Source organism: Natrix helvetica (genome assembly GCF_964273705.1).
Source record: "Natrix helvetica genome assembly, chromosome: 9".
Taxonomy (NCBI): domain Eukaryota; kingdom Metazoa; phylum Chordata; class Lepidosauria; order Squamata; family Natricidae; genus Natrix; species Natrix helvetica.
The window spans coordinates 23,947,193-23,966,517 of NC_138560.1; the positions used below are offsets into that span (position 1 = coordinate 23,947,193).

At 41.3% G+C, this 19,325-nt stretch overlaps 1 protein-coding gene across 1 annotated transcript in view; it reads right to left on the reverse strand.

Annotated features, from left to right (window-relative positions):
- Window positions 1-17,225, reverse strand: part of SPOCD1 (SPOC domain containing 1) — a 41,842-nt gene extending 24,617 nt beyond the window's left edge. Inside the window, exons 1-8 of the mRNA XM_081962689.1 lie at window positions 15,627-17,225; window positions 14,591-14,644; window positions 14,203-14,307; window positions 10,996-11,080; window positions 5,353-5,476; window positions 4,480-4,639; window positions 1,946-2,059; window positions 1,205-1,330 (exon numbers count right to left, since the gene is read on the reverse strand). Coding sequence (XP_081818815.1) covers window positions 1,205-1,330; window positions 1,946-2,059; window positions 4,480-4,639; window positions 5,353-5,476; window positions 10,996-11,080; window positions 14,203-14,307; window positions 14,591-14,644; window positions 15,627-17,108 — 2,250 coding nt within the window. The 5' untranslated portion in view covers window positions 17,109-17,225. The remainder of the gene's footprint in view (window positions 1-1,204; window positions 1,331-1,945; window positions 2,060-4,479; window positions 4,640-5,352; window positions 5,477-10,995; window positions 11,081-14,202; window positions 14,308-14,590; window positions 14,645-15,626) is intronic.
- Window positions 17,226-19,325: the final 2,100 nt, after the last annotated feature.

Consider the following 19,325-nt stretch of genomic DNA (forward strand, 5'->3'; position numbering starts at 1 on the left):
CTAAACATTAGATTTTAGACACTTTTTCCCAAGAGTTCCATTTCCAGTGTAGAAACACCCATTTGGTTAATTCCTATGGCAATTGAAGGAAATGTTAATACCAAGTAGAGTAAGGTTGCATGTAGGATGGTAAGAGTCAAAAAGGAACTTGGAAAAGCATCTAATCCAGACTCCTTTTCCAATGTTGGCTCCACCAATGATACAGAATCCCAAGAATTTACCATATATAACATGAATGCAAACCTTTTCTTATTTGGTTGATCTGCTGCTTCCTTTTTTCTGGGAGGGGAGGGGGAGGGAGGGAGGCAGCAAGCAAAAGCAAAACCAAATCAGCACAAAAACTTGTAAATACATTGAAATAATAATAAATAGGGAAACTACCCAGGAATTAAACTTCTGATGAAATCTCTATAAATTCACTGCAACAGAAAACAGAGTCGAGAGGCAATTCCCAAAGTTACATAGCAAGCAGGGGTGGCTTCTGGCGGTCACTACTGCCTGTTCGCTCAGGGATGTAGCGTGCACTTGATACGCACTGTGCGCACATACCACTGGTGGGTTCCGGATCATGTTGCAACTGGTACAGAGCAACGGGGCCGGGTGCCCACCACATGAATGCATGCAGCGAGCGCATGCGCACTTACCACCCGCGATGCTCCAGCTGTATGGCAGAGCGTCGCACAGGCACCATACACTTCAAATACCGGTAAGGAGCGCGGGCAGGTGGGCCCTCCGGAGCACCATATCGGAACGGTACCTGCTGCTCCCGGCAGGCACCGGTACCCCCTTACCGGGGTGTATCGGTCATAACCCACCACTGCCACATACGCAGTGCAACAAAAATTGCTCTCACAGAGGGCAAAAACAAGATGGCGGCGCTTACACAACTGCCGAGAGAACTGGTTCGGGGATGTGGCAGGCCTGGATCGCTGCTGGTTCCAGTGACCCAGGCTGCCAAGTTACTACCAGTTTGGCTGAACTGGTCCGAACCAGTAGGAACCCACCTCTGATAGCAAGGCAAGAGAAGACCTCCAAGGCAGGAGGATGGGTCTCTGACCGGAACATATCTTCACAAGGGCCTCTTCCTCAGATCTTAACCATCCAATTGGGGGTAACCTTTGATATGTCTCCCTTCAGACTCAAGGGAACTGCCTACAGCAAGGTTCAGTTGGTTGCCCTGGCTCGAACATTACCCTCTACTCACAATTAACTCTTCAGATGCCACATCTATATCTGCTTCTTTGTAGATCTCTACAATTCCTTTGTGGGTGAACTTTTCAGAGCAACGTCTTGGCACCTCTCGCTCCTCTTTCTCAATCATCTCCAGTTCCTGTAAGCAAGAGAACGACACAGACATGGCCCCAAGGAGGAGGGTCATTTCACACATGACATTCAAAAGGGACACATATCTGATATTGGAATCAAGAGGGTTGGTGGCAGACCAGTGGCTTCTGAAATAAGCTGCTGGCTTGTGACAGGCCTTCCCATTTTTGGCTTCATCAGACAATCCCAAATGCCACTCAAGGATCAGAAAAATACCCAAACTACCCCCAGCAATGGTAGGACCCAGGGGTGAAATCCAGCAGGTTCTGACAGGTTCTGGAGAACCAGTAGCAGACATTTTGAGTAGTTCGGAGAACCAGCAAAGGCCACTCCTGGCTGGCCCCAGAGTGGGGTAGGAATGAAGATTTTGCAGTATCCTTCCCCTGCCACACCCACAGAACCGGTAGTAAAAACATTTGAATTTCACCACTGGGTGAACATATTCAACACACTTTCCTCCTTCTACTGGTGGCAAGAGTTCCCTGAAAGTAAGCTGGGTGGCATATAAATTTACTAAAACAAACAAACTTGGCTACCAATATTAACTTTTGCAGATGGGAGAAATACAAGGCTGAATTTGTACCCGCAGCAAATTCTTATCCTTCCAAATAAGCCAACTTACATGTTTGTTCTTCTTGGCTCTCCACTCTGCTAGTTCCTTGGAGGCCATCTCTAAAGAGTTCATCTGAACTAGTCTCCTTGGGGTGATTTTTCCAAGCATCAACTTGTGGAAGAGCTGGGGAAAACACAAGCAAAAGATGTTTTGCATGAGAGCTGTAATTAAAGCAATAATAGCTGGCCTAAAATAGCCTTATTTTCCTTTCCATGAAAGAATACAAGAAACCAGCGATGCCTTTGAAACAAAGTGTCATACAGATTGCAAAACAGGATCTATAATACAATATTCTAGCAAGCTGACTGGGTCACCAGTGCCTTCTCTAGATTTCTCCAACTCAAACTGGATAAACTTCTTTCTTTCAAATCGGTGGATGGGCCCCCATTTGCATCTCACCATCCATGGACGGCAACTGTTTTCTGTCCCGTGAATTGCCTTTATCTCACCAGACAGCCCACAAACAACCTTAATTTGTGCTTAGCTGCAGAAATGTTAAAGTAATATTCGCTACTTATTCCAAAGGTGGTCTCCAAATATGTCATATTTGTTCGTTTCATCACCTATATAACCTTCCAGGAAAGGTTGGGAAATGAGTCAGGGTAATTAGTCCCCAACTTGCAACCGTTTGTTTAATGTTTGAAGTTTATTTTTGTTTAACTACTTATTTGATTAATATGTCACCCATCTCAGAATAACAGACTTGGAAGGGACCTTGTAGGCCATCTAGGCCAACCCCCTACCCAAACAGAAGACCCTACTACACCATTTCTGACAGATGGCAGTCCAGTCTCTTCTTGAAAGCTTCCAGTGATGAAGCTCCTACAACTTCCGAAGGCAAGCTGTTCCATTGGTTCTTATGTCAGAAAATTTATCCTTATTTCTAGGTTGAATCTCTCCTGGACCATTTTCCATTCATTATTCCTTGTCTGGCCTTCGGGTGCTTTGGGAAGTAGGTTGACCCACCCCTCCTCTCTGTGGTAGCCCCTCAAATATTGGAAGACTGCTATCATGTCTCCCCTGGTCCTTCTCTTCACTAGACTAGCCATGCCCAGTTCCTGTAACTGTTCTTCATATGTTTTATCCTCCAGTCCCCTAATCATCCTGGCTGCTCTTCTCTGTACTTTTTCTAGAGTCTCAACCTCTTTTTTATAGTCTGGTGGCCAAAACTGGATGCAGTACTCTAGGTGTGGTCTTACTAAGGCTTTATAGAGTGGTATTAGTACCTCACTTGATCTTGATTGTATCCCTCTGTTAATGCAACTTAGGATGGCATTGGCTTTTTTGGCTCCTGCCGCACACTACTAGCTCCCATTTAATTGGTTGTCCACTAAGACTCCAAGATCCCTCTCACTGATGACTGTACTCCTATATATGTACTGTATTTTTGGTTTTCTCACTTTGGAAAGTGCTGCAGTTACAATGGCGTTGAAAAAAGAATTACAACTGACCCTGCAGTCACATGATCAAAATTCGGGCACTTGGCAACCAACATGTAGTTATGAGGGTTGCAGCATCCTAGGATCATGTGACATTTGTAACTTCCCAGCTTGTTTCTGAGAAGCAAAGTCCATGGAAGAAGTCAGCGTTGCTTAACAACTACGGGATTGACTTCTCTGTAGGGGGTAGGGGAAAGATCATAAAATCAGGGGTGACTCATTTAATGATTACATAGCTTAGAGATTGAAATTTTGGTCCCAACTGTGATCATGTCCATAACTACCTGTAGAGGCAGTAGATGGACCAACAAGGGTGACAGCTAATTTCATGCTGATGCAGCTTTCTGGCAACTCAAGAATGATTACACTTGTTTAGCAACCACAATTGGAACTGGCAACTTGGTCATTAAGCAAAATGCTTGTTAAGTAGAGTTATAAGAGTGCCTACAGTTCTATTTCAGTTTTTCTTTGCTTTACAGACTTGCAAAGGTCATAAAGACAAGGATTGGCCATAAAGTTACTTTTTCGTCACTGTCATCTGTGAGCAGTCATTAAACACAGAAGTTGCTAAATGAAGTAGCTACCTGTACTATCCCTCAGTACACAGTTAAACCCAAGAATTGAATGAAAAGCTCATTTTAAACCTTGTCTAAATTGCAAATTATATGACCCAAATTCTAGCAGAATTTGGAGGAGCCATAAACCACTAATCTGCAGCCTCCTAATCCTTCCTTTTATACTATATTGAATAAAATCCGGGCAAGAATGATTTATAATTTATCTTATAATTTATCATTTTATCTTATAATTTATCTTATAATTTATCATTTTATCTTATAATTTATCATTTATCTTAATTCTTAATTATTCTTATAATTCATAAGAATAATTTATTCTGCTCACTACATATTGGTTTAAAAGTACCCTTTCTGGTTAAATGTTATTTTAAATGGAACAAAAAAAAATGAATGACAGCCCGAGATACTGTAGTAATAAAGCAAGCCATATTTTACGTTTCTTGCTTCATAGTTAAGATTCTCTTTAATGTTTTGAAATGAATTACGAGGCAACTTAGCTTGCTTTTGGGGGGGGGGGGGTTATGACCTGGTTGTCTGTTGATTTCAGATTGAAGAGCAGACTGCGATACTTGTTTTTATAAAGCCGATCCACACGGCCAAAATGTTTGAATATCTCTGTCTCCACTCTCTTTGCTATTTTCGGTGCTATATTTTTCTGCACATCCATGTCAAGGGAATCATTCAGCCTGAAATAGAGAGGCAGGAGATAAATTGGTCTAACCAGTCAATTGCTCAAACCAAATAACATGTGTTCTTTTCATTTCCACCCAAAATTAGAAAACAGGCCATTTAGAATGCTGTTCTCTTTTCAATTAAACACATTATTTAAAGATACTGGAAAACACCAAGGAAGAATCTTTGCTTTGGAGTTCTATGAATCAGAGGCCAACTCCACTCTATTCTGAAGCATACTGCATGAATGTTGGTGATCCTCATTATCTTAACCTATCTCAAAAAGTATCTTCATGAGGAACGGATGCTATTTATACTATCACATATGTAAGTAAAACAGATGGGACTTCCATTTGCCACCATCGTTAAGTACTACTGTGTTAGCAAAATAAAAAACATAGAAGGATATGTATCCTTGAAGTGACTGTTCTCAGTAAGCTTTATCAAAATTTCTATTGCAAACTGATAGGTTTCTACCTATTAAGACAATAATTCTTTCTTGAAGACAGTAACAGTATAATCTCCAGCGCACACTGTGAAATAAGTAAATTCTTCAGTGAGCGTTGGTTATTGGTTTTGGAGTCCTGCATTTGAATCCACATATCAATTCATTTTTAATTGCCATTATTGAATTTGAAATCCCAAATGGATTAATAATGGTAATTAAAATTAATTTCATCAGGTTTGGCCTCCTGTATACCAAGGATGTCCAGCCATATTGACCTACCTTTTCTGGAGGGTTTCTGTCAAGGCTTCCATAACTTTAATGCGACTTTGCTCTTGAGAGAACCAACACCTAGATATTGGTTTGGGCATCTTTTTTGGTGTTGTCTTCTCTTTTGTTCTGCAGTCTTTTAAAATAATAGAAAAGTCTTGAGACAATACAACAAATGAATTTGCAGAAGGAAATTTGAGGGAAGCCTATTACTTCCTTGCTAAAAGCTCTGCTTTTTGGCAAATGTATGTACGCATTTAGCAAGCCCTAGTAAGACCACACCTAGAGTCCTGCATCCAGTTTTAGTCTCCACACCATTAAAAATTATGTTGAGACTCTATAAAAAGTGCAGAGAAGAGCAACCAGGATGATGAGGGAACTGGAGACTAAAACATATGAAGAACGGTTGCAGGAACTGGGCCTGGCTACTCTAGTGAAGAGAAGGACTGTTGCAGCGGATTGGGGCCTGTGCCTCAATGCACGCCAAAGACTGGACGTGAGACCATGAAGGTGCAAGAGAAAACAGGTTTATTGATGCATCGAGTTCAGGGTGTTCACACACTAACATCTGAACTGCCCTGGCTTTGTTCAGGACAGGAGTTTTATACCCACCTAGGGTGGGGGCGTTTACACAGGTATTACTTCATCAGCAAAAGAGGAGTATATATTTCATATTTAGCAAGGTTCCAAAATACATTTAGGAAACTTACAGGAAAGGAAGTGAAAAAGGTATAGATCAGCAGTTCTGAATGTCATCTTCTATTAATATGCTTTCCGACAATTTCTATCCTACACAAACAACATTGGTTTCCTATACCCCTCTCTTGAAGCTTCCTGCAACACTTATTCCAGTAATATTTGTAACAACTGTTAAGAAAGAGATATTATAGGCTATTTTAATATGCTGACTTGCTTTTCCTATTAGTCTCCTATGGAGTCTAGGGGCTCCCAACCCCAAAGGTCAACTGGCTAATATAGGTTCGGTCTCCTCCTACTGCCTCAGGATCAGGGGAGACATGATAGCAGTCTTCCAATATTTGAGGGGCTGCCACAGAGAGGAGGGGGGTCAAGCTATTTACAAAGCACTTGAAGGCCAGACAAGGAATAATGAATGGAAAATGGTCGAGATTCAACCTAGAAATAAGGAGAAATTTTCTGACATGAGAATGAACAGAAAAGCTTGCTTTCGGAAGTTGTAGGAGCTTCATCACGGGAAGCTTTCAAGAAAAGACTGGACTGCCATCTGTCAAAAATGGTGTAGGGTCTTCTGCTTGGGTAGGGGGTTGGACTAGAGGACCTACAAGGTCCCTTCCAAGTCTGTTACAGAGAGGAGGGGGGTCAAGCTATTTTCCAAAGCACCTGAATGCCGGTCAGGCAATAATGGATAGAAACTGACCAAGGAGAGATTCAACCTGGAAATAAGGAGGAACTTTCTGACAGGGAGAACAATCAACCCATGGAAAAGAAGTTGCCTTCGGAAGTTGTGGAAGCTTCATCACTGGAAGCTTTTAAGAAGAAACTGGACTGCCATCTGTCAGAAATGGTGTAGGGTCTCTTGCTTGGGCAGGGGGGTTGGACTATAAGGTCCCTTACAACTCTGTTAATCTGTTTAAAAAAATGGAAGAATGTCGCCCTAACTTCTCAAAAAAATCCAACCCTTCATTCTCAATCTTCCAATCCGTTTAATGAAATTTGCCTCAACTGAGATAGTATCTTGTGTGGAGACAGGTACCAATTCAAAAGCTCTCTCTAATTATCAATCCAGGTTCAAAAATTAAAATCATTTCAGAACTAAATGAGAGGATTAGGTTGGGGCACTTTAGAGCTTTGTACTTGTTTTCGAGTAATAAAAAAGAACTTGCTGTAAAGCCACATTTTTCAAACTGGCATCTTTAAGATAAATGGACATTGACACCCAGGATTCCACAGAAAACCTGCTGGCCAGGGAATTCTGGGAGTTGAAGTCCACACATTTTAAACTTGCCAAGTTTGAAAAACACTGCTGTAAAGAGACTAGCGCAGGAATTCAAATTGCCATTCCAAATCACAAAAGATTCAAAACAGAAATTATTGAGCTCGTTATCTGAAGCATCCCTTTATTCTGTTTCTCTGCTTCAATTTTCTTGGACTTCTCTTCTTTCTCTGAAAATTCCAAGCTTTGCTTTCAAGATCTGGGAAACAGGGGCAATCACATATCTCTTTATCTATGTGACATGAAGATGTGGATTCTAACTTTTCTGACTTGGAAATTCGCAGGCTGCCATTCACCTCCAGTGCAGTTACTAATAGCAATAGCCCTTAGACTTATGTATCACTTCGCAGTGCTTTCCAGCCCTCTCTAAGCGATTTACAGAGTCAATATATTGTCCCCAACAATCTGGGTCCTCATTTTACCCACCTCAGAAGGACAGAAAGCTGAGTCAACCTTGAGCCTGTTGAGATTTGAACTGCCAAACTGCAGCTAGCAGTCAGCTGAAGTAGCCTGCAGTACTGTACTCTAACCACTATGCCACCGTGGCTCCACAAAAAGCTGCTTATGACCCCATTGCTAATGCTTTTTACAAGATATCAGCCCTGAATTTAAATCACACAGAATTTTGTATTTTTCCACATACGTTTCAAACTGATTCTAGAAATTAAACAGGGGAGTTTAAAACATCCACCGAATGAAATGCATGACCCATTAGTGCCTGACAGATATTCTTCAGAGCCTACCAGGGCTTTCAACATTTTAAGACCTTAATGAGCACTCCTGAATTATTGCTGACATTGCAATAAACATTCTAGCAAGAAGAATCTTACCTTCTTCACAGCTCCTTCTTCAGGGAAGCTGTTTCACCAACAGATGCCCCTCCAATTCCTTCCTCAACGTATGTGTCTGTGTGTGTTGGTATACATATATATCTATATATACCTACCTACCTACTGTGTTTCCCTGAAAATAAGATAGGGTCTTATTTTCTTTTGATCGCCAAAATAAACGCTTGGCCTTATTTTCGTGGAGGTCTTAATATTTTGGAGGTGCAGGAGATAGCGAACGTGGTCACCTCATGGCTGCTGCTGTGTTTTCAGGAGGGCTTATTTTTAGGGGAGGGATTATTTTACCATATGCGCTCAAAAGCCTGATTGGGCTTATTATCCAGGGAGGTCTTATTTTCAGGGAAACAGGGTATCTATCTCTCTATCTCTCTATCCATCTACATACATACATACATACATACATACATACATACATACATACATACATACGAGAGACGGGGAGCCTCAGTGGCTAAGACACTGAGCTTGCTGATCAGAAAGGTTGGCAGTTCAGCAGTTCGAATCCCTAGTGCTGCGTAACGGAGTGCGCTCCCGTTACTTTTTCCAGCTTCTGCCAACCTAGCAGTTCGAAAGCACGTAAAAAATGCAAGTAGAAAAATAGGAACCGCCTTTGGTGGGAAGAGCGTTCTGTGCTCCTTCGATGTTTAGTCATGCCGGCCACATGACCATGGACAGCGCTGGCTCTTCGACTTTGAAACGGAGATGAGCACCGCCCCTAAAGTCGGGAACAACTAGCACATATGTGCGAGGGAAACCTTTACCTTTACATACATACATGAGAATATACAGTGTATATATTGTGCATGTGTGCGCGCGCACACAGAGTATATACACTGTATATTCTCATACATTATATATATATATATATATATATATATATATATATATATATATATATATATATATATATATATATATATATATATATATATATATATATATATATATATATATATATATATATATATATATATATATATATATATATATATATATATATATATATATGAGAAAATTCTGCCTGTGTTGCATTGGTCTCTACCACGCTCACAGGCATGTCTATTAATCAATCCTTGGGAAATTCCCTAGCCAAAAAAAGAGATTCTGAGATTTGTCAAGTATTTATGATGATTGAAATGTAAAAAAATGCCTGAACTGTGTGAGATTCATGGAGATTTGAAAAGTCAAGATATACAAGAGACTACGGCTTCAACCACACAGCTATAACTACCGTCTTGGGGTTTTTTAAATCTCCACAAAGATGCCTCTAATTTATCCTCATAATCTGTAAAATATTGTATATGAGGAAGACACTTTTTCAAGATATTAATCCTTAGCCAATCACAAAGCAGTACCCTGACTTTGGACCAGCATCTAAAACCCTTCTCCCAGCCAACAAATCCATCCCATAAATTATCCCATTACTGCATTGTGATGGATCAAACTGAGAGCTCTTATATATTCTATTTACTCTTTATGACCAATAAATTTCACAATTCCCAGTTGATCGTCAATATGATAGAGGGGACAGGCCCACAGGAAGCTGACATTTGTTCAAACTTTTACTCCATCATAAAGCTTATCACGCACGTCCCCAGGGCAGGGTTTAAAACCACCAATATGTCTACAGACAATTCCGTTTGCGCCCTCCAGGCTCTTGCGCACAACGGGATGTTTAATTAAAAAATAATTGTAAGCAAAATTAAGGAAGAAATGGGGAAGTTATAAAGGAAAGCACCAGCTTCCAGCATCAGCCATATTTCAAAAAAATGCCTCTGGGGGGCATAACATTCCTATAAAATAAAAATAAATGGGGTTATTTTGTTTGGAGATCTGCCTCTTTGCCAAGAACTACAGGAAAAATAAACTGCGGAGCCAAATGGCGTATTCTGCAATATTGGCGGAAAGCATCCCCCGTTTTTCTTTTTTGTTTTTTTTAAACTGGAAGCCAGCCATCATAGCTGTGGGTAACACAGCCAAAATGCAATTTCAAAATTCCCAGTGTGGCCACCAGCCCTTGAACTGGGAGTCACTGATAATGGGATTAACCTTAATCCAATCTATTAATTTGATCCTGAATAGATAACATAAACAAATCCTCAAATCCAAGACTCCTTCCTACTACAATATGAAGGTCTGAAGTGTCTATGGAGATTCTCAGTCATGCAGGTCACGGTTGTCCCAAAGGTGCTTTTTTCAAAAGGCAACTGGACTTTCTTTTTTCTTTTTATTTGAAGACGTTTCACTTCTCATTCAAGAGGGTTCTTCAGTTCTGATTGAATCAGAGATGGTATTCAGCAGGTTCTGATCAGTTTTGGAGAACCGGTAGCGAAAATTTTGAGTAGTTCAGAGAACCGGTAAATACCGCCTCTGACTGGCCCTGCCCCCATCTATTCTCTGCCTCCTAAATCCCAGTTGATTGGGAGGGAATGGGGATTTTGTAGTATCCTTTCCCTGCCATGCCCACCAAGCCATGCCATGCCCACAGAACCGGTAATAAAAAAAATTGAATCCCACCACTGGACTGAATGGTGGAGAATGGAAGGAGTTATAATTCCTTGCAGTCCTCTGGTGGTTAGCACTAAGTTACTGCAAGGATCATAAAATGCTTCCATTCTCCACCATCAGAACTGACGAAACTTCTTGCATGAGAAGTGAAATGTCTTCAAGGAAAAAAGAAAAGAAAGAAAAGTTGCCTTTTGAAAAAGCACCTTTGGGAAAGATTGAAGTCAGAACTGATATCTGAAAGCATAAGACACATTTACTTTTAATAAGATGCCCAGATCCCTTGACTGGTTATAAATACTATAAATAAATAAACTAGCGGCAACGTACCTAAGCGCATGGCTCTGTTTGCTAAACAGAGTCTATCTTCTTTTTTTCTCTTTGAAGAGCTGTTGGTGTCACTGCCTTCACGTTTCTTGCATTGCAGGAATTATGACAATCATGCAAGGAAAACAACCAGGATTTAATGAATGGCCTCTTGCAGACTTGAATATGAATTAAATTATCCATTGGTTACTGTCAGTTGTTAGTATGCATCCCAGAGTTGCCTTTGGGGGGTGGGGGAAGGAAGTTTACTCAGGCATCACATAAATCCATGGATTGTTTAACTATTGTCACTGTTACCGTGTTTCCCCAAAAAATAAAGACAGGGTCTTATTTTCTTTTAACTCCCAAAATAAATGCTTGGCTTTATTTTCAGGGAGGTCTTATTATTTTTGAGGTGCAGGAGGTGGCGAGCGTGGTCACCTCATGGGTGCTGTGTTGCAATGCTGCGGCAGCGAGATGCTCTTTTTGCGGCGGCCATTAGTGTGACAGAAGGGGCACGGTGGGTAGGGTTGCAGGAGTGGCTGTTAGGTAAGGGCGTGGGGTGTGGGGGGCATGTTCCCCCTCCCTTTCTCCCACCTTCGGCCTCACCTCCTCACCTTGTGTTGTTTGTGCGGCAAGCAACCAGAGGAAGTGGCAAGGACCGGATGTGCATGCATTTAAATACAATACAATACAATACAATAGCAGAGTTGGAAGGGAACTTGGAGGTCTTCTAGTCCAACCCCCTGCCTAGGCAAGAAAATCTATACCATTTCAGACAAATAGCTATCCAACATCTTCTTAAAGACTTTCAGTGTTGGGGCATTCACAACTTCTGAAGGCAAGCCATTCCACTAATTAATTGTTCTACCTGTCAGGAAATTTCTCCTCAGTTCTAAGTCTAAATATTTTCAGGGAGGGCTTATTTTAGCGCATGAGCTCAAAAGCCTGATTGGGCATGTTATCTGGGGAGGTCTTATTTTCAGGGAATCAGGGTAGAAACAGTACGAGTTCAATGACAGAACTACTCGAGACAATAACTTCGAAGCAGCAAAGAATTCATTCACATCGTTGCAAATACAGGCGCACACAAGGGGGATACAGCATGAAGAGTTCACCAGCTTTTTATCCCCTAACACAAGTTCATTCCCCCCACCACACCTTTGGCTCAGCATCCTATCAAAGACATCTACCTTCTAAGGTACTTACTTCCCCTCCTCCACCTCACCTGGGTCATATCTACACTTTAACCATAACCTAGTTTTTGTTAGCATAAGCTCTATTTTTATCTTTGTGTTTCCTCTACTTGCAGTGTCAACTGATATGTAGTTGTTAGCTGCTTATCTAATATCGGAACAGCTCAGAATTTCCCTTGTAGAACATAGGTTAAGTATTTACTTTAGAAACAATAACAGTTCCATTTAGAAAAAAATAAATGACACTGCCCCAGAAGGCTGGCCCTGTGTGCAACACCTACTGGAAACACACAGTGTGGTGGAGATTTCAAAAGACTTTATTCTGCACAAAAGAAGGACACGGGGATCACTCCTACTAGGCCTGTATAAAGGCCATGCCTTAAACCAGATGTCTTCAAACTTGGCAACTTTAAGACTTGTGGACTTCAACTCCCAGAATTCTCCAGCCAGCTGGCTGGAAAATTCTGGGAGTTGAAGTCCATAAGTCTTAAAGTTGCCAAGCTTGAGGACCCCTGCCTTAAACAGTACATTTTAAAAGATTTATTTGCTCACTATTGTGGTCTGTCGGCAGCCTGGAGAGCTGGCAGCAGAGTCGAACAGTGAGGAGGTTAGGGAGGAACATGGGCCGGTTCTGGAGTCTGGGGAAGGCTCGGAAGAGGGCTCTGCGTCAGAGGCAGAGAGGGAGCCAGGACTATCTGGGAATTATGTGCTGCCTCCAGACCCTCCAAAGTCTGACATCAGCAAGGCAGAGGAACAGGGGGAGTCTGTTCCCAGTGCGCATATGCACAGAGCTGCCAGAAGGAAAGAACAATTAAGATAAAAGGGGAGACTTGGTAGTAAGGCTTGGAGATGACTGGCCTGTCCCATAAGAAATAAAGGAGGAGCAAAGACACATGAGCTTTTGCAGGAAGCAACTTTGTTCATTCTGGTCAGTTTAAACTCTGAAGCTCCGTTTTGACTCTGTGCTCCGTTTGACCTTGCAAAGCTAATTGGCAATTAGGTCTTTGGCAGCATTTCAAGGTGAGTGCTTATCAGCCTTATCTTGAAAGACTGTAGCAGACCTCTGTTGGATGCTTTACATACTATTTGGGACTCATTATGGACAGTGAATGAACATAATTTACAGCCGTTGAAATAAAAAGAGGGTTTTTGGGACTAAGCATGTGTATTTTACTATCTCAGGAAGCCTAGATCAGAACACCCACAAGCTCCATAAGCCATCCCCTAAAAGGCCAACCCACTTCCATCCCCTATATTCAGTCAATCAATATATAATTAATCATTATGTAGGCAATTCCTAACATTTACTATCCCCAAATTCCCTTTTTTTATGAGGTGGCCTTACCCCATGGCAACATATGGGGTTTCATCAGAGCAAGCATTTCTGAGGGTTTTACTGACCAAGCTGTTTTCGTTACCTGTCCCCACCCCACCCCATGTATTAGCAACTGGTTGCAAAAGATCTGAAAAGCAAAAACAAGAATTTCTGGCAAATGCGAAATGTTTAGGGTCTTTTGGACCTTTCCTTCACTAGGAATTTCTAAATAAATCAATATTGGTTGTACAACAAACAAGAATCCATCAAACTTTCAGATATCCAAAAGAAGCAAAGGAAGAATCCAAAGGGAATTTTGCTATTGTGCTTTGAAAATTATTTCATAGCAAGGAGTCCTGGAAACTATGTTCAAAATAAATGATTTTGCTATATAAGTACTCTTTTGGCTAAATGCTCTGGTTTTGAACCTGAGAATCCGCTCAAGATCACCAGAAAATGAACCAATAAATGATCAATACATCAGTCATTGCATTGATGAGAGGGGTCTTATTTTCTGCAACATCAATTGCTCTGGGTAGAAATTTATCAGAATTCTTCTTGGCACAAATTATTAATTTTTTTTGCCTGAATGATGTGTGCATTCTATTCCATCTTCCATCATTCACAGCTGTTCTATTCTGTCATTTATTCAATTATTCCATGACGTTGCAAAGGACAATGTAAAATAACAACACCAAATGAAACTATGGAATGATTCACCTCAGTATCTGTAGAATCCTCCAGTTCTGTAAGTCTTCCCAATCTGGACTTTTTCTGATTAACGCTGGGGCTTCCAAGAAGTTTCACTAGTGACCCAAACAGTTCCTGGAGGAAAAACCCCCACACAATTACATATAGTCCTTGACTTATAACAGCTTGTTTAGTGACCCACCAAAGTTACAATGGCACTGAAAAAAAATTACTTGTTTTTCACACTTAGGACTGGAACAGCCATCCCCACAAGAACTAGTAATTTCAGATTTTGCATTCTAGATATAGCAGTTTGAACCTGGAACATCTGTGTTGCACATTTAGCAATTTCTCCAGTGGAAAAATTTTATCAAAGGCAGTTTCTATCTATTATGCTGCAAAGAGAAAAGGAACTTACATAAAAGACCATTTTTACGCTCTGAGACTGACACAGCGGAAAGTTTTCTTCTTCCTTAGAAAGAACATACAAATCTTAAGTTATTTTTTCAGATTGCTTTATCTCTTTTTTAGTGACTAGTTTAAACAAAAGGATCGTCTCCTGACCTTTTCCCCTTAAATCCATCATCAAAATCAAGCACAAACACGTTTCTGACTATTCCATTCGGCACTAGGACCAAATAAAGATATTTCCTAGACTGCTCTCGGTTTTAAATTTCCCTTTTCTGGAAGCTGGGACTGAAATTCGTGCCTAAGAAATGGCACTTTGAATTCTCCATCGGAGACTCTCTTTTACCAACCAACCGTAGACTAAATCTGACCAGATGATAGAATGTTTATGCTGATGAATAACATTAATATATTTTGTTGGGTGTGTTTTGTGACAAAGACCCAGCTTGTATTATTTATGCTGATTTTTGGAATTTAGGATCTTAAGCAGAGGTGGGCTTCAGCCGATTCAGACTGGTTCAGGAAAACTGGTTGTTAAAATTCTGCCCAGTTTGGCGAACCGGCTAATCCCACCACTGGCTGGTCCCAACCCATTTTTCAGCCGTTTTGGGGACATTTTCCAGGCCATTTCTGGTTGTCTTTGAGCCATTTTTAGCTGTTTTGGGGCCATTTTTTGAAAATACAGTTGCCTTTTGGAAAAGCACCTTTGGGACATCATTTCAAAATTTCCCAGCCAAGATTCCAACAAGCAAAATCAAGGGGGAAAGCCACATTGGCTTCATGACCACAAGATTCACTTAACAACTGCAGAGATTTACTTAACAACCATGGCAACAAAAGATCATAAAAATGGGCCTAACTCATTTAAGAGAAATTCTAGTTCCAGTTGTGGTCATAAGTCAAGGACTACCTTTATATTTTTAGATTTTCTTACTTCTATTCCTATATTAAGAACCTGGTCACATTTGATGCAGCCGAGAATGCATGTGGGACGTTTTCCTAAATTGAATTGGTACCCTCCTTAAAGAGAATATCTATAATCATACTTCCACAGAAATGTTTTCTTCTGCTGGCGGACAATCCACATTTTCTTTTTCATCATTGAAGAAACTGACTTCCTGGTCTTCAACTGGCATTGTTGCTTTTTTGATCTCAGTGTGTATGATGGCTCCATCACTTTCATCTGGATATATCTGATTTGCTAAATTCCCATCTGATGGTAAACATTCAGCACTGTGATCTGAAACGCCATCATCTCCACACACCAAATATCCAGCCATTCTTTCATCAGCTACACACACCGGAGTGTCATCGTATCGAATTTCGTTGTTTTTTAGCATTAACCAGAATCTCTCTACATTCTTACTGCTATCCCCGGTATTACTTTCCTCCTCTTCCAGGGTCATTTGATCTTCACGGATCTTTTCAGTTAATGTGTTCAGACTGAGACCCATCATTTCCTTGATTGGCAGCTTAATTTCACTCTTGTTTGACATTAGACTCTGTAGGTCTAACTTAAGATTGATTTTTGAAAATGATGAGAGAAGTTCAGAGTCCTGGCATCTGCCTCCTCCTCCTCCTTCATGAGATTTTTCATCAGTCAAGATCATTCTGCTAATTGATGTTTTGGAGAAGGTGTCCCTGCTAAAGGCAGGGATCATTTCCTGACTCTGCAAAGCTCCTTTGTCAGAGATAGAGATGGAATGTAGGCTGTGGGGTTGGATTACATCACTAATAGTCGTTTCACTTGAACCTCTTGAGAGCATTATTTCCACATCTGTTTCATCATAGGCACTTTCCTTCTCTGTTTCTTTAACCACATGGCTTCCAGACTCCATACATTTTTCAATTGGTTCAAGACATTTAGTATTCAATTTTTCTGCGTCAAAAATCAGAACAGAAGCCTTTTGAAAGTTTCTTTCCCTTTCTTCATCTGTTTGGGCATGACAAGGACCCATTACTGCATTTCCATGGTTTGGTTCGATAAAAGATAATGCTGCAGACAAGCTCTGATCACTCAAGGCCAAGAATTCGGAAGATTTGCCTCCATTTCCAGATTTTCTAAGGTCACAATCTGAATGTGTTTGCCCAGGGACCAATTCTCCAGAAAATTCCCCTGCTTCCATAGAGCTATCTACCTCTTCTATTGTGTTCTTTTTTTCCTTTTCTACCAATGCTCCAACATTTGAAATTTGGAAGGACTTCTTTAGCGTGGGAACACAATTTTTATCCAATATGTCATACAGTGCGACTTGCAGTTTTCTAAAAGCTGGAAACTTCTTGTGCTGTGTTGGGGGTGCCAACTGCTTTCCACGTGGAGCCGTTAAACAATAATCATGCTTTTCTTTCCTTCCACGGTTAATGTTTTTCAGCATTACAAAGGACGCCTTTATTATTGTATTCTGTTTTAGAGATTTATTTCGGCTTCTGCAAGATGTTGATAATATTTCTGAGGTCAAGCCAATCTGTTTTCTACTCTTTTCTTTCTTTGTTCCTGCTTTTTCGGAATGATATGTTGTAGATTCCATTTGTAATTTCACCAACTGATGCTTTTCGTAGAAAAGGTTCCTCAGTGTATTCTCTCCTTGCAAGGCAATTGCTATTTCATGTTCTTTTCTCTGCACAATCCTTCAAAGACTATGGATTCTGTATTGTGAAAAGAAGAAAAATCAAACACAGACACAGCACAGTCTTTCTCCCATTACTTTTATCTATTTTTGCCCCCTCCCCATCATCTTTTCCAGCTGAGGTTAAAATCAGAGCCAAGTCTTTAATGAGGGTTTAAATGAGGGTGCATTATTTCACTCTTTCAGACTCTTTTGGTCTTCAGATTTAAAAAAAAAAAAAAATCTTCCCTACTTGCTCCCTTCCCTTCTGCAGACTGTAACCAGTAACTCCGTTCAGTTCACTACTTTGCTTCCCTCTTAAAAGGCAGCAGCTTACAAGCAAAGCATATATCACAAAAGAAAAACAAAATCAAGGAAAATATACATTTAGTGTTTAAGAGAAAAACAAGATAAGCAAATGAACATTTACATAACATTTTAAAACTGTTAAGAATCCAAACGCTACGTGTCCCTGAAGAATGTTAATTATTCAAAGGAATAGAATAGAATAACAGAGTTGGAAGGGACCTTGGAGGTCTTCTAGTTCAACCACCTAGTCAGGCAGGAAACCCTACACCAGCCATGGTGAATGATTTTTGGCTTGCGTGCCATAAGGGGGGAGCGCAGGGGGGTCGTGAGCAGGCGTGCCGCACCCATAATGCAGTGGCATGCGCGCAAGGGAGGTATTCCCCCCCTCATTTTTTCCATGCTTTTTTCACTCTCCCCAGGCTCCAGAGGCTTTATAGGTGCCTGGGGAGGGCGAAAACAGCCTCCCCCACCTCCCCCCGGAGGCCCTCCAGAGGCTTCAGGGACCTTCAGGAGGCTTCTCTGAAGCCTCCGGAGGACTAAAAAGGACCCTACGAGCAAACCGGAAGTCACTTCTAGTTTCTCGTAGGGCCAGTTTAAGCCCTCTGACCCTACGAGCAAATTGAAAGTGACTTCCGGTTTGCTCGTAGGGTCCTTTTGACTCCTCCAGAGACTTCAGGGAAGCCTCCTGAAGGTCCCTGAAGCCTCCGGAGGGATTAAACCGACCCTACGAGCAAACCGGAAGTCCATTCCCGAACTTCCGGTTTGCTCATGGGCCGGGTTTTTTTGCGCTCCGGAGGCTTCAGGGAAGGTCCTGAAGCCTCCAGAGGGCCTGGGGGGGGGCTCTTTTCGGCCTCCCTAGGCTCCTATAAAGCCTCTGGAGCCTGGGGAGGGCGAAAAATGGCTTTAAAAAAGGGTGAACTCAGACATGCGCACTGGCCAGCTGACAGGGCAGCACCTCCCATGCCCTGACAAATGGCTCCGCGTGCCACCTGTGGCACACGTGCCATAGGTTCACCATCCCAGCCCTATGCCATTTCAGACAAACGGTTATCCAACATCTTCTTAAAAACTTCCCAGTGTTGGAGCATTTACAATTTCTAGAGGCAAGTTGTTCCACTGGTTAATTGTTCTCACTGTCAGGAAATTTCTCCTTAGTTCTAAGGTGCTTCTCTCCTTGGTTAGTTTCCCCCATTGCTTCTTGCCTGGCCTTCTGGGGCTTTGGGGAATAGCTTGACTCCCTCTTCTGAGATATTGGAAGACTGCTATCATGTCTCCCCTAGTCCTTCTTTTCATTAAACTAGACATACCAGTTCCTGCAACCGTTCTTTATATGTTTTAGCCCCCTGTCCCCTAATCATCTTTATTGCTCTTTTCTGTACTCTTACTAGTCTCAACATCGTTTTTACATCATGGCAACCAAAACTGGATGCAGTATTCCAAGTGTGTCCTTATCAAGGCATTATAAAGTGGTATTAACACTTCACATGATGTATTTCCCATCCTAGATTCTCAAAATAATCCTTCCTTATTAGGCCATCTTTTTCCATTCTCATCTACATTCAGCTATAAAATACAGAATAACATAATTGGAAGGGGCCTTGGAGGTCCAACTCCACTTGAGCTGAAGACCCTATAGTATACCATACTGGTCAAATGGTTGTCTTAAAAATCTCTTCTTAAAAATCTTACCTTAATCTTGTATTTTCTGATTCTTATCCTGCCTTTATTTACTTTTTCAGTAACTCAAGGCAAAATACATAATACTCCTTTCTCTCCTATTTTTCCCACAACCCTGAGAGGTGGATTAGGCTGAGAGAAAGGAACTGAACC